At 33.3% G+C, this 12,370-nt stretch overlaps 1 protein-coding gene and 1 long non-coding RNA gene across 2 annotated transcripts; both read right to left on the bottom strand.

The window, feature by feature from the left end:
- Positions 1 to 824: 824 nt before the first annotated feature.
- LOC121130237 (ER lumen protein-retaining receptor) lies at positions 825 to 2,815 on the bottom strand. Its single transcript, XM_040725992.2, has 4 exons — positions 2,448 to 2,815; positions 2,144 to 2,324; positions 1,756 to 1,994; positions 825 to 1,690 (listed from the first exon to the last, which is right to left on the bottom strand). The coding sequence occupies exons 1-4, from the start codon at positions 2,545 to 2,547 to the stop codon at positions 1,572 to 1,574; spliced, it is 639 nt and encodes a 212-aa protein (XP_040581926.1). The 5' UTR covers positions 2,548 to 2,815; the 3' UTR covers positions 825 to 1,571.
- A 6,841-nt stretch (positions 2,816 to 9,656) lies between these two features.
- LOC139907307 (uncharacterized) lies at positions 9,657 to 12,008 on the bottom strand. The gene is made up of 3 exons (XR_011783801.1): positions 11,580 to 12,008; positions 9,921 to 11,513; positions 9,657 to 9,868 (listed from the first exon to the last, which is right to left on the bottom strand). It is a non-coding gene; the product is annotated as an uncharacterized lncRNA (long non-coding RNA).
- Between the last annotated feature and the right edge of the window lie 362 nt (positions 12,009 to 12,370).

The following is a 12,370-nucleotide window of genomic DNA, read 5'->3' as shown; positions in this document are numbered from 1 at the left end:
GTGCAGTGGAGTCCAGTATTAGGATCGGTCCTAACAGTCCTTGGGACCAATCCTTCGTACTGTTAGTACTAGATTTTATTTAAAAAAAGTTGAGTGACGTAATCAAGGACCAAACTTATTAAGTTTTAAGGCCTGAACACTGAATACTGCAGTATTTAGTCCAAATAAGGATTGACACAACACTAATGGTCAGATTTATATTACAGAACAGAAAAATTCACTCTCAAAAGTGCTCAGTCCCTGTTCTGTCAAAAAAACATGCTAGATGTGAAGTGTACTTATTATATAGCAAAAATAGGGAAAATTAAACAATACAAAGAAAATTGCAGCACTAATTGCAATTATCTCCTTTTTAATGAGTCTTATAATAACTCAAATTTATCCTCCGAGGGAGTTTTCAACATTGATAAAAATGTTATCAATTGATAGCATAAATAATTAATAATTCAAATAGTATCCCATACCAGAAAACAATGACTTCATCATTAACAAGATGAGAGAGAAAAAATTTATTTTACCCCTTAGAGTTTTTATCCAATATCTTGAAGAAAAACTGACAAATATTGATTTTTTTTCATAATGATTTGTTTTAATTGGAGTAAATTTTATGGGCCTGGCTTTTCTGATGTACGCAAAAAACAAACAATAATAGGATTATTATAACTGCCAGCGTTTCCTTCTACATCCTAAGAGTGAAGTCGTTTTAAAAGGCATTGAGAGTATTTAAAGACTTTAAGTGATCTGGAACATCTGATAGATATTATTTACACGATAACGGGGTAATTATTTACATAGACTACAATAAATGGTAATTCTTCTTCAAAGTCAATTAACAAATTTATTGATTAATAATTAATTAGTTATTATTACTTTAAACTCAATAGTTCAAAAACTGACACATTAAATGTTGTATATAATATTACTTTATATAAACAAGTGGTAAACGTGGATTTTATTTATTTAAAAATTCATATGTAACAAGACTTTCATTTTATAGACCTCTTCATTCCAAAGAAGAAGAAGAACAAGAAAGATGGTATGGGAAAAAAAATATATATATTAATAAATAAGTTGACATCTTTAGAAAACATCAAACTTTGACTTTTGCAGAACATGATGTGCCTCTCTGAATTGAATAAAAATATAATCTTTTTTTACTTATTACTTTTAATAACCCTTGAATTGTGAAAGGTGGTATCTTTTTTACTAGGCGTAGAAGGGTTGCATAAATCAAAAACAACACTCTCAGCTAGACTCTATTATAAACCCATTTTTTATAAAAGAAAAAGAAAACAAGTGCTGATCCTTACAAAAATAGTCATAATTCTATTAAAAAAAGTAATAAATTATTAACAGGACAAAAAAAAACTTAATACAAAAAAAAAAAAAAAAAAAATGTGGAAAAAAAATTACTTCATCTTTTCAACTATCATATTTTTCGTTCGTCAAACGACCACCACACTTCATGCACATTCTCTCCGTGAATCAAATAATTATAATATTAAGAAAAATGATGACGATGGGATTTGGAGAGATTTAAAGACATAGGATATATATGTATATACAATCAATTAAGCGGGAAGTTGTAACTTTTTGCCTTTAAGCACTTTGGTGATGTACAGATAGAAAAAGTCGCAGTAAAGAATGGTTTGAACGCAGCCGGCTACGATGGCAATAATATCCCAGAATCCTGCAATGAAATTGGTACATATTTTAATACTCATCAAACAAAAACGTCAGGTGTGTACTACATACCCTCAAAGTAGTATCTGTAGACCCAGTTCAAAATATAGAGAGCCCTATAAGAGCCAAGAGCGAATAAATAGTGAGAAGTGATGGATTCCGCTTCACCGGTCTTGGATACCATAAACAATTGTGGGAGAATAGCAACAGATTCGAGATAGATGGAGAAAGTCCACAAGACTTCCATGACGGCGAATTCATGGTTAAGAACCAGGGCGAGTATGATTACGGGAAGCAAAAGGAATTCAATTCTGCAATAGAATATTGAACAAATTAAATATGAAATAAGGTGATGGAAGAATATCCCCCCTTCATAAAAGAAGGGATATTCCTTATAAAGTCCCAATGCACAGTGCGTGCATATATAAAGAATACGAGAGATTAGGAAGGCTAGATGTACCTAAAGGTGTCATGATTGTGATCATAGGTGGCCTTGAATTTGGCATACATCAAATACACGGTTCCGAGACTTGAGGCCAGGAAAAATACCTTCATGGCCGTGTTATAAATGGAGATGAAGTTTGTAAAGAGATCCAAATAGCGAGTGATAAAGACGAAAGCGAATAGAATCTGAGAGCGTCCTGGAATGAGAAGAAAACGTCATGATAATTTAGGTAATTACGGATTTTCACAGTAAATATAATGTGATTAAGATGACGTCATTCAGAGCAGATCCACTTCAAAAGACTTCCAAACTAACTCACCCGAGATGCCGGCACAAGATCGTGTCTTCCATATTTTGATAAGTAATACTATAATAGCAGCTAAATGAGATAAATCTCCACAAAGTCGAAAGACATTCATCACTCCAGACTACTTTGGGATTCCTTCGTCTTACTAGTAGTAATAATAATTATTATTTGTGATGAAAAGATGATGAAGTTGACGTGGATCTTTTTCTTCTCCCCTTTTTTTTCCTTCTCCTTCTGCTGCTGCCTCAGCTTTGAATTCTTCTTCTTTTCTCTCATTCAGCTTCTTGCCCCCTTCCTCTTACTCCAGCTCAAAGCCTCGCACCGGCCGAAAAAAGGAGTTGAGTAGAGTTGACGTGCGTTTAGAACGTTAAGTACTACACGAATCACAGGTATTTTTTATTTATTTTGCTACGTTTCATTTAGGTAATATATAGGTATAAATGTATATATACTTAATCCTCTAAGTAAGATGCTTATTGATTTGTATGTAATTATTATTTTTGAATTCTTAAATAATTGTGTGTGTTTGTTGGAAGTTTCTTTATGCAGTCAAACATGAAATAATATCAGATATTTAGTACACAATACTGCAAAGAAAAATGTTCGTTCCTTCAAGTCGAACACATGTATGTATAATAACGACAAATGGGATTGTAATGACGATCTCATTATGAGTATTTGCTCTAATTTTCGGGAGAAGTAAATTGAGTTTATATTATATTATAACTCAAAAGAATAATGAACTTCATACATGATAAAGTAATTGTTTAATAGTTTGAATATATCCAATCTTTTACTTATCAAAATAAATGTTAGTTTGTATATTTGCCGTTAGAGATAGTTGTTTCTTTTTTACAAGAAACCAGGAAATGGTTTCTAACGATGCGTACATATTATATCTTAGGCTGCAGGCCTGCTCATCTTCACCTAATGCTATTATACATTATGTCCTAACTATCAGGAATGTCAGAGAAAAGGAAATACATTTTTATTTACGAAGAGATTGTACATAGATAGGTACTCTGATGAGCCCCATTGGGTATCATATACATTCACATAGAGTATCCTCGGACAACAATGGCTTCAGTAATGAAATATTTTATGATCTAATAGTACATAACTAATTCTGGAACATAACTGTAACCTGACCATCCTTAAAAAAAATGATGGTACTACCAATACACCATACAGTAAGTAAATAGTATAAAGGACTCATCTTTTTGTTTTGAATTGGGACATGGGTTGGGCCTATTTAGATAGAACCTGTTGTGCGTAGTGAGTATAAAAATATGCCAACACATCAAATGGATATATTACTAGTAATGAGGGATGGGATGCCTTGACGTTGACTTTTTTTTTTTTACAAAGTAAAGATTAAATATATTGTATATGACGTGTACCCCTAAGTACATGCACTTGACCATTCACGTGATTTGTACAAACAATGAATCTTATACATTATTTCTCTTTAAAATGATCATGCATTCCCCAATGGTTCATAGATATATTATTATTTCGGTCAATTCGGTTTCAAAATAATAACTGTAACAATTAGAACCACAATTTTTATGTCAAATTATGATAATTGTACATTCTCACTAGGTGGGTTAATTATGCCCTCCTCTCTGGATGAGTTGACATGAAATAATAACAGATCGGCTGAAAAGTTCATAGACTAAAATAGAGAACCTCATTTATTATTCATTAGGCAAAATTCGTTTTATTTATTCAATATAGTTATCTTTGAGGGCGATACAATGATTATAGCGTTCATACCATTTTCCAATGCCAGAGTACGATTTCTTTTTTGTCTCAAAATGGTCTCACTTTTGGCGATCACCTCTTTATTACCTCCAATTTTTTTTTCAGGGACATGAAGAAGAAATTCTTAGCCTATTCCATATATTTTTCGCATACTTTTTAGGAATGTGTCATACGGTGCATTGTCTTCGTGAAACAGCCCATTTTTTCTTCCTCAAATGGAACCGGTTATTTGTGATTTTAGACTTCAAACGCTCCAACAATGCTATGATTTTGGTGTAATCAATTAATATTATACCATGTAATTATCAAAATACTGATGCCACAATTTTTCCATCTGACTGTTAGATCTTTCTACGCTTTGGATTCGGTGCATTGCGTGCAATCCACTTGACTGACTGTCTATTGTAATCTGGAGTGTAGTAATGGAACCACGTTTCATCCAAAGTCACATATCGTCTGAAAATTTGTATTTTAAACTTGAATTTTGCTAAAAAATCCTCCGAATCATGGACATGTTGTTTTTAATATATTGAGCTTCCGTGCCACTTATTTTGCACAAACCTAGATCATGTAGAAATATACATACAAAATATGTCCAATATGTTCCTTTTATATCTTTAAAGTTTTATCTATGCGGATCAAATTCACTTTACGATCATTTAAAATTATTTTGGAACTTTTCTGATGTTTTCGTTGGGAACTACCTCTTTTGGAGATCTACTGCGTGCATCGACTTCGACGCTCATTTCACCTCGTTTAATTTTGGAAAATCATTTTACCTAAATAGAATAATATAATCTTAATTATTCCATTTTATGGCCGTTTAATCAGTTGTATCATCTAGTTTCTTGCCATTATCATTTAGTATACTCACTAAACATAATTGATAACGACGAGTCCACAGCACGTATAACTTTATCCTTTGCCGCTGCAGACTTATATCCAAGGACTAACGCTCAAAATTCTAGGACGGGCCAGGGCCATGATTAGAATTTTTCTTTGCCGGTTGACTGCCTTAAAATAACATTTTTACAGAAGCCTAAAATCTGAAATTCATATTTCTATTTTTTTTAGAACAGACCATTTGCTTAAAAGAAACCATGTTGAAGTACAATAATTTAGAATTTATTCAAAATTCAGCATTTCTATAATAATATAGTTTAAATTATCTATATATTCCTATTGTAGTCGGAGGGGGATAGCATTGTTTTGGATAGGAATGACCCTTCCCCGTAGTTACGACACTGCCACTCTGTTTGAGATACCCAAGAATATTAACTATAATTTCATAGAGTAGAAATATCCAACCTGAGGACAGTGGGTAAACAGATGATAAAAAATATATTGTATTTGTTTGTAAATTAATATTCTGAGCAGTTCAAGTAGTTTAATCTAAACTGTTCTAGGTTGCAAGTGCAACGAATTCACATTGTATCCTTTAACTGGTGGGTTGTATAAGAAGATCCATCAAATAAAAATTTTTACATGACCATTGATGCATAAAATATGTTCTTCCGGTATGTAAAAGTAAAAGAAACCAAAAATTAATGGGTAGTCACCCTGATAATTTGAAGAATGTTTGGAAGGAGAGCTGCTTAGCTATCATGACAATTTATTAGATCAGCTGTAATCAGCCATGAGATTAAAGAAATTAAGGTCCCCGTTTTACGAAACATCTGTACTATGTATGTGTAGACTAAAAACAATCCTCAATTATCTATCTTCCTGCGCCCCCCCCCACGAATCTCCCCTCATTACCCCCACATTGAAAACCATTGTCTGGGCAACTTTACTTTTCGGAGTCCCTGTTGGAACTTTGGGCACTAAGTATAATGTAGCTGCGGCCTTGTATCTAATATATTTTCCTGGGCCCGAATTTTCTTTGTTTTATGTGCCTTTTACCAAACTGAAAGAAACGAGACCAAAGACCGGTACCGAGATCGAAACCGTTGAAATGAAAGAACGGAGACCAAAAGTACCGCTGAACCTGAACTGCCAAAACTTTGCTCAATTCTACTCTGAGTATAACAAGGACTTACACTTATATTTCCCGAGCAAATCCTCGTTGTTACTCAGCATCTTTCATTAGCAGACGCACATGTTATTAATTAATATTAAGATGTTCCCTTCTCAAAAATTAAATAATGATAAGAGCTACGTAAAATAAAAATAAAACTCTGTTCAGATTGCTAACTAGAAAAGTGAATTTATTATCGAAAATGAGGCTTACTTTATTGTGATCTTAAAAAGTTTTATAATATAGATAAGGCCCATTTTCCCCAACTCAAATAATATATGGGTATCACAATCCTCATGGCGACGGCCCTCAATATAGATACTAGATTATTCTAGTTTATGTATATTTATTTAGCTATAATTTGGCTCAGTATGAAAAAATATTGTAAAACTTTTTTTGTCTCTTTTTGTAAAAGAAAAAAACGGAGTAAAATTTTTGTTATACAAAATCTCAATTATTGGAGGGCCCCTCCTTCCTCTGTTGTCTTCTGACGGCCCTTTTATCATATTAGATAATTGCAATCGTTATTTTTTGTGACCTTGAAGTGCAATTTGGGACGATTCTAAAGAACAGTTCCGAATAATATAAGAAAAGGTAATTCAGACTCGTTTAAAAAAAAAATCATGCTAGCTTGCTTTTTTGTTGATGGACCTCACACATGAACGTCAAATGCAGGAGGGAATAATATGAAGCAGGTAAAAATGTTACTTTTCTCCTGGGAATTTAATTTTTTATTACTTTGATTGACATACTTTTAAAATAGAAAATATATTAGTGTTCCCTTTCCATATTACGTATAAATACAGTGTAGTAAATAGGTATTTCACGTCTGTTGGAAGTTCCAGGAGTCTTTTAGTAGGGTTGCCATTTTTGTAAAGAAAAAAAAGTGCACTATTAGAAGGCGGGAGCGAAGCATATGGTACACCTGAATTAAGAACTTTGTTGACATCAGCTGCCAATTATGAGATTTAGGAGCAGGAAATGAATTACTCCTATAAAGAGGACAACCCTTTATAATAAGATTTACATTTATTCTATTTTATAGTTTATACAAAAAGATAAGCAAGAATATTTACTTCAGAAGGAGAATTTAACACCATGATGAACTATTCAATAATGAATAAAGAACCGTCTTTTCTATTTTCTAAACATGGATCTTTCCTTACAAAAATGCCAACTCTACATATTTGAGATAATTCAGAAAGTACATACGTAACCTATGTAAGAAATAATTTATAAATATACACAACGTGAAAGAATTTCCAGAAAAAGTATTAACCTTAAATAAAAAGGTCACCAAAAAATTTAATTTTAAAATAACTGTCTAAACACCATGCCGTTTTTATATTGTTTCTTGCAGCTTGTACCCTAAAGAGAGAAGGGAAAATGACCCTACATCATTATGTTAATAATGTCTTTGTTAATCTAGGAACTAATTATTATTACATATTTAATAGTTAAACAAAAAAATTTATAGCTTTTTCAAATTGCAATTTCAAGTTCAACCAATCAAAAGCCAGACAACTAACAATTTAAAGATAAATATAATAATCGACAGCGAACACAAAATATTACATACATTTTATGTCGTACTGATTTTGTGTCCTTTTTTCTTTCTCTTGTCGGAGAAAAGGTTTAGAGTAAGGATGGTATATCTCTAATCACAACTAATAGTGCATGAAATAACTAAAATGATCCGCTAGGTGGTGTGACAGTCTTTATTTTGGGTGTGCAAAATAAATCATAAATAAAATTGAAGGGTTTATTTATTCTTCATTTTCAATTAAATAAAAATTCAAAGCGCCCTTCATGTGATTAAAATACACCTACATATATTTTATATTAATTAATGTTACCATTCAGGGAGTCTTATTATTTAACCGCAAGACGGCGCCACTCTCTTTCGCTTTGTTTACAAACTCATATATGTAACAGCGCTCATGTCCTATTTATGAAATGCTGCCGATTAATTGGTAATCGGAAAAAGCTGCTAATCGGTTTGTTTTTTTGTCGTTTAGCTACAACTAGTGTTGTGTCGGTCCTTATATAAGAATGACAACAGCAGTCCCATTCAGTCGCAGTCCGGTCCAGTTCTGTCCTACATATCAGTCCTACAACTTATAAAGTTCGGTATTTGATGAAGTCCCTCAACATTATACATTCTTCTTTTAATCGATTCTAGTGCTGACAGTCCGAAGTCCCAAAACTGGACTGGACCAAATAAATAAGGAATGCCACAGCATTAGCTACGAAGGTTGTGTCCTTATCGGTCTCGGTTTCTGAGCTGCTAGAACCAGAACCGACAAAGTCGAACCGAGACCGTAATCTATTTCTTAAGATTCTTGGGCTTTTGTTCCTATAGAGTATATCTAAGGAAAATACAATATATAATAATAAAAAAATAGCTTTAATCGATAAGTCAATTTTCTTAGGTTTTTTTTGTGCAATTGCAGTGTTTTCCAATTATTTTTTTACGTCGGCAGGGTAATACAGTTGTATCTAAGTTCCAAATAGCCAAGGGCTTCTTATTGATCTGGAAAAGTGGCTTTAAGCAGCAGACGATTAAATAAAAGAGGGAAGGAGGGGGCATCCGGGTCCTTTACTAAGATTGTCGGGACACTAAAACATATTTTAAGCCTGGGTTTTCCAAACCTAACTATGCCAAGGTCCCTTATACATATACATTTTTAGCTGAAGCCCTCTTTTTACAAAGCATGTGTACTATATATTTGTAGACTGAAAAGAATCCTCAACTCTCTATCTTCCTGTGCCCCCCTCCCGAATCTCACCTCATTGTCTTTGGCAACTTTACTTTTCGGAGTCCCTGCTGGAACATTGGGCGTTAAGTATAAGGTAGCTGCGGTCTTGTATGTATCTAATACCTTTTCCTGGACCCAAATTTTCTAGCGACGCTCCTTGTTTTAAGTGCTAGTGACCCAAACTGAGTCTGTATAAAAAAAACCGACACTGAAACCGTTTAAATGAAAGAATCGAGACGGGACACAGGCTTGCTAGCTACTATTGCTTTATAATCCCAGTCCGCAATGATTTGTTTTATAAATAATTACCAAATCCCTTTTCACTCTGAGGATTGTAGTTTCTCGGATATAGTAATGCTGCCATTAAAGGCAATGCTTGTCTAAGCTCTTGATAAAATAAAGTTTATTTTTGAATTTTCGGGATTTTCAAAAAAGAAGCAACTTCTCTTTTGCTTGCTCCGTCAGTTATTTAAGAAGGTTTGTTTCAAAAGGAGAAAAGTTTTATTTTGTAAGACTTCCCTCATTAACCCCCAATGTATCAGTATTTACATCTATGGCATATGTAATAAGCGTTTTCCCTTGATTATTTCCAACATATAGTAATTGAAGTTGAAGGGGTAAAGCAGTATAGCCTGTCATATTTTACAATGTTAGAAGTATTAGTGTCGTGTACTGGGCTTATTTTAACTATATGTATTTAGTATCTACTGGAAAATCAATAAATAATCGGCCAATTGAAAACAGTCAAGTAATTGGTAATGAATGAAATTGTGTATCAGCGCACGTAATATCGGAAATCTCACCAAACTCTTGTGAAACATATTTTCGCGAATATTTAGGAAACTAACTTGTGGCTAAAGATGCTGTTCTGGGTGATGCAGTTTTAAATGATACTAACGAAAAGTAGTTGTTTATATATTCATTTTTCAGAAATTGACCCCTTACCTGACATGCACATGCCCACACGCTTCTTGAAGACGGACCATGCCTTCATGAGGTGATTGTCCTGAATGGGGTTCCACACCTCGAAAATAATAGTCTTAACATCGTCAATATTGTTGTGAAAGACAGCACAGGTCTTGGTCTCCACCTGCTTCCAGATGGAGAAATCCAGGAAGGCTCAGGTTCAGCAATGAGGTGGCCAAAATATTATTTTTCCATCCTATCCCAGTTTGCACTTAATGTATTTTTGAATAAACATGCTGGTGTGGGATGGATCTTCAACTTGTTAATCTGTTAATTGTTTCATCAAACGGCTTGGGATTTGATCCTTACATCAAATTATCTTTAATTAAAACCTAGGTATAGTCTGTAAAGTCGTGGAATCCGTGGAATTTCCACAGACACGGTACAATCTTGGTTATATTTCATACTTTGATGTTCCCTCCTCAAGAATGAAAGAATAATGATTACAGCTTTTAAAAATGTAACATACTGTTGAGATTGCCTACAAAAAAAACAAACAAACTAGCATACTAAAAAATGCTCAAGATTTACACTTTTTCATATAGCATCTTCCAGAAATTGGGTTTGTAGGTTAGGATGTCGATTGCATAAGGTAATGTGATGATAATATTCATCCTAATTTATCGACCCCTGGAAGGGGGAAAAAATGGAAAAGTAACATATAATATATCAATTTGTGAAATCTAATGCTTAATAAAAGGACTGTAATTATATGAACTTCATGTTTAATATTAATTAAATGTATTTTTTACGAAAGGAAGAGGGGGTTAAGGTTTCTAATTTACATACAGTTACTCTTACAGGTCTCAGACCCTTTCCTCCAAAAAGAAACAGGAAAAAAAAAAGACTCACTATCAGTTAGTAGAAGTTATTCAATTCTTTCCTAATATTAAATTATTATTTATGAGGAATAAACTAATTTAAATCATGGATTAATTAACATCTGGATGAGCTATTCACTTTGAAAACTCGCAGTCTCTCCATTATAACCATTACTGTTTCGAATTTTAAATGAAAGACATAGCAATTATGTGCCGTGCCTTTAGTCTGAGTAGTGGCGATAATATCAATTTCTTGCATTAAAATAGTAAAAAAATGGACTAATTCATAGATAACATGTTGAGTACTCCACAATTAGGTTCTTGATTGATAATATAAGCTTAAAATTCCTGAGGTTAAATGTACATATTCAAGCAAATATCTTTTACATACTTATATATGTACAAAAGAGGATGACGCATCCTTGATAATAGGTTCATTAAAAACATATACTCCTCTTGGAAATCAAAGAAGAAACACTATTTTTAACACTTTTAATCCATTTGAAAAGGGAGATCAAATCAATTTTATAAGAGGTGAAACCTTAATTACTTAATATTAAGTCAATTATAGATGAAAACAAGAGACGCTCTTCTCTAATACATGATCAATATGAAGAACTGCAAAAGAACTAAAAATGGCATCTCTATGTCATGCAAATTCCCTCTAAAATGTCTTCCTTTGATGAGATGCATTAAGAGATTCTTCTTCCTTTACTCACTAATAAAGGAGATCTGCGATTAGAAGTTGAATCTGAAAGGGATAGAAGGAAATCCTGTAGAACAAACAAACTCTTTCTTCGACATAATTTAATCCTACTTGATAATTATTTTTGAAACACCCAAATTTCAACAACGAAAAAATGAAATTTTCTGTCAAAATCTTTCACCAGACGATCCGCAATTCCATGATTGATTACTTAGACCACAAATGAGGGTGGACGATGGGATAAGTGCCTGTCTCCGCGTTCATGATTCATCACTTTTTAAGAAGAATTACTTCTTCTCTATTCTACAATTCTTATTAAATGTAAGAATGATTCATTATTAATTTTCAAGGCTCTGTCGAGGACGTTGTGTGGCTAGTGTCTATCCAGATGTTGAGTAATCTATGTTTGATATGTCACTTCTTACGGGAATGTGTCCGGACCAGATCCAATATTTCTTGACACAACAACAGACTTGGCCCTGGTCTCCAATGCGTGCTCTCTCACCATTTCGGATATTGAATTTCAACTAACATCCACAAATTTTTTGTCTGACAATGCTAATGTTCACGAGAATTTTTACACGCAACGATATTACCCTAAGATATTACAATCATTTTACCGAACACCCAATATACTTGGTCCCATCCCTACTTCTAACCCCTGAATTAGGAGTACCATTAACCTACTCAGATACGTTGAGCTGTATCATAATGAAGCTAATGCTCCTAATGTTAATTTTATGTAGAGAATACGCTCATCGTCAATGACCTCGCTTATATATTACTTAGAGGGTCATATGTTCATACAAAGATGTTTTATATTTTTGATTGCATGTGCGTACATTGTTCGTAAAAGGAGTGTTGCACACCTGTATAGAAAGAAGCGTGAGGCATAGGCCTTA

This window comes from Lepeophtheirus salmonis, chromosome Z (genome assembly GCF_016086655.4).
Source record: "Lepeophtheirus salmonis chromosome Z, UVic_Lsal_1.4, whole genome shotgun sequence".
NCBI lineage: Eukaryota > Metazoa > Arthropoda > Copepoda > Siphonostomatoida > Caligidae > Lepeophtheirus > Lepeophtheirus salmonis.
The sequence above is the reverse complement of the archived record's forward strand: the minus strand, read 5'-3'. Positions and strand labels throughout refer to the sequence as shown.

Bases quoted from the DNA above. Each gene is read 5' to 3' on its own strand.
- LOC121130237 (XM_040725992.2), bottom strand. From the start codon at position 2,547: ATGAATGTCTTTCGACTTTGTGGAGATTTATCTCATTTAGCTGCTATT. The intron at 1,995-2,143 runs GTACATCTAGCC...ATTCTATTGCAG, and splicing joins CACAATCATGACACCTTTAG to AATTGAATTCCTTTTGCTTC. The intron at 1,691-1,755 runs GTATGTAGTACA...ATTTCATTGCAG, and splicing joins CTACAGATACTACTTTGAGG to GATTCTGGGATATTATTGCC.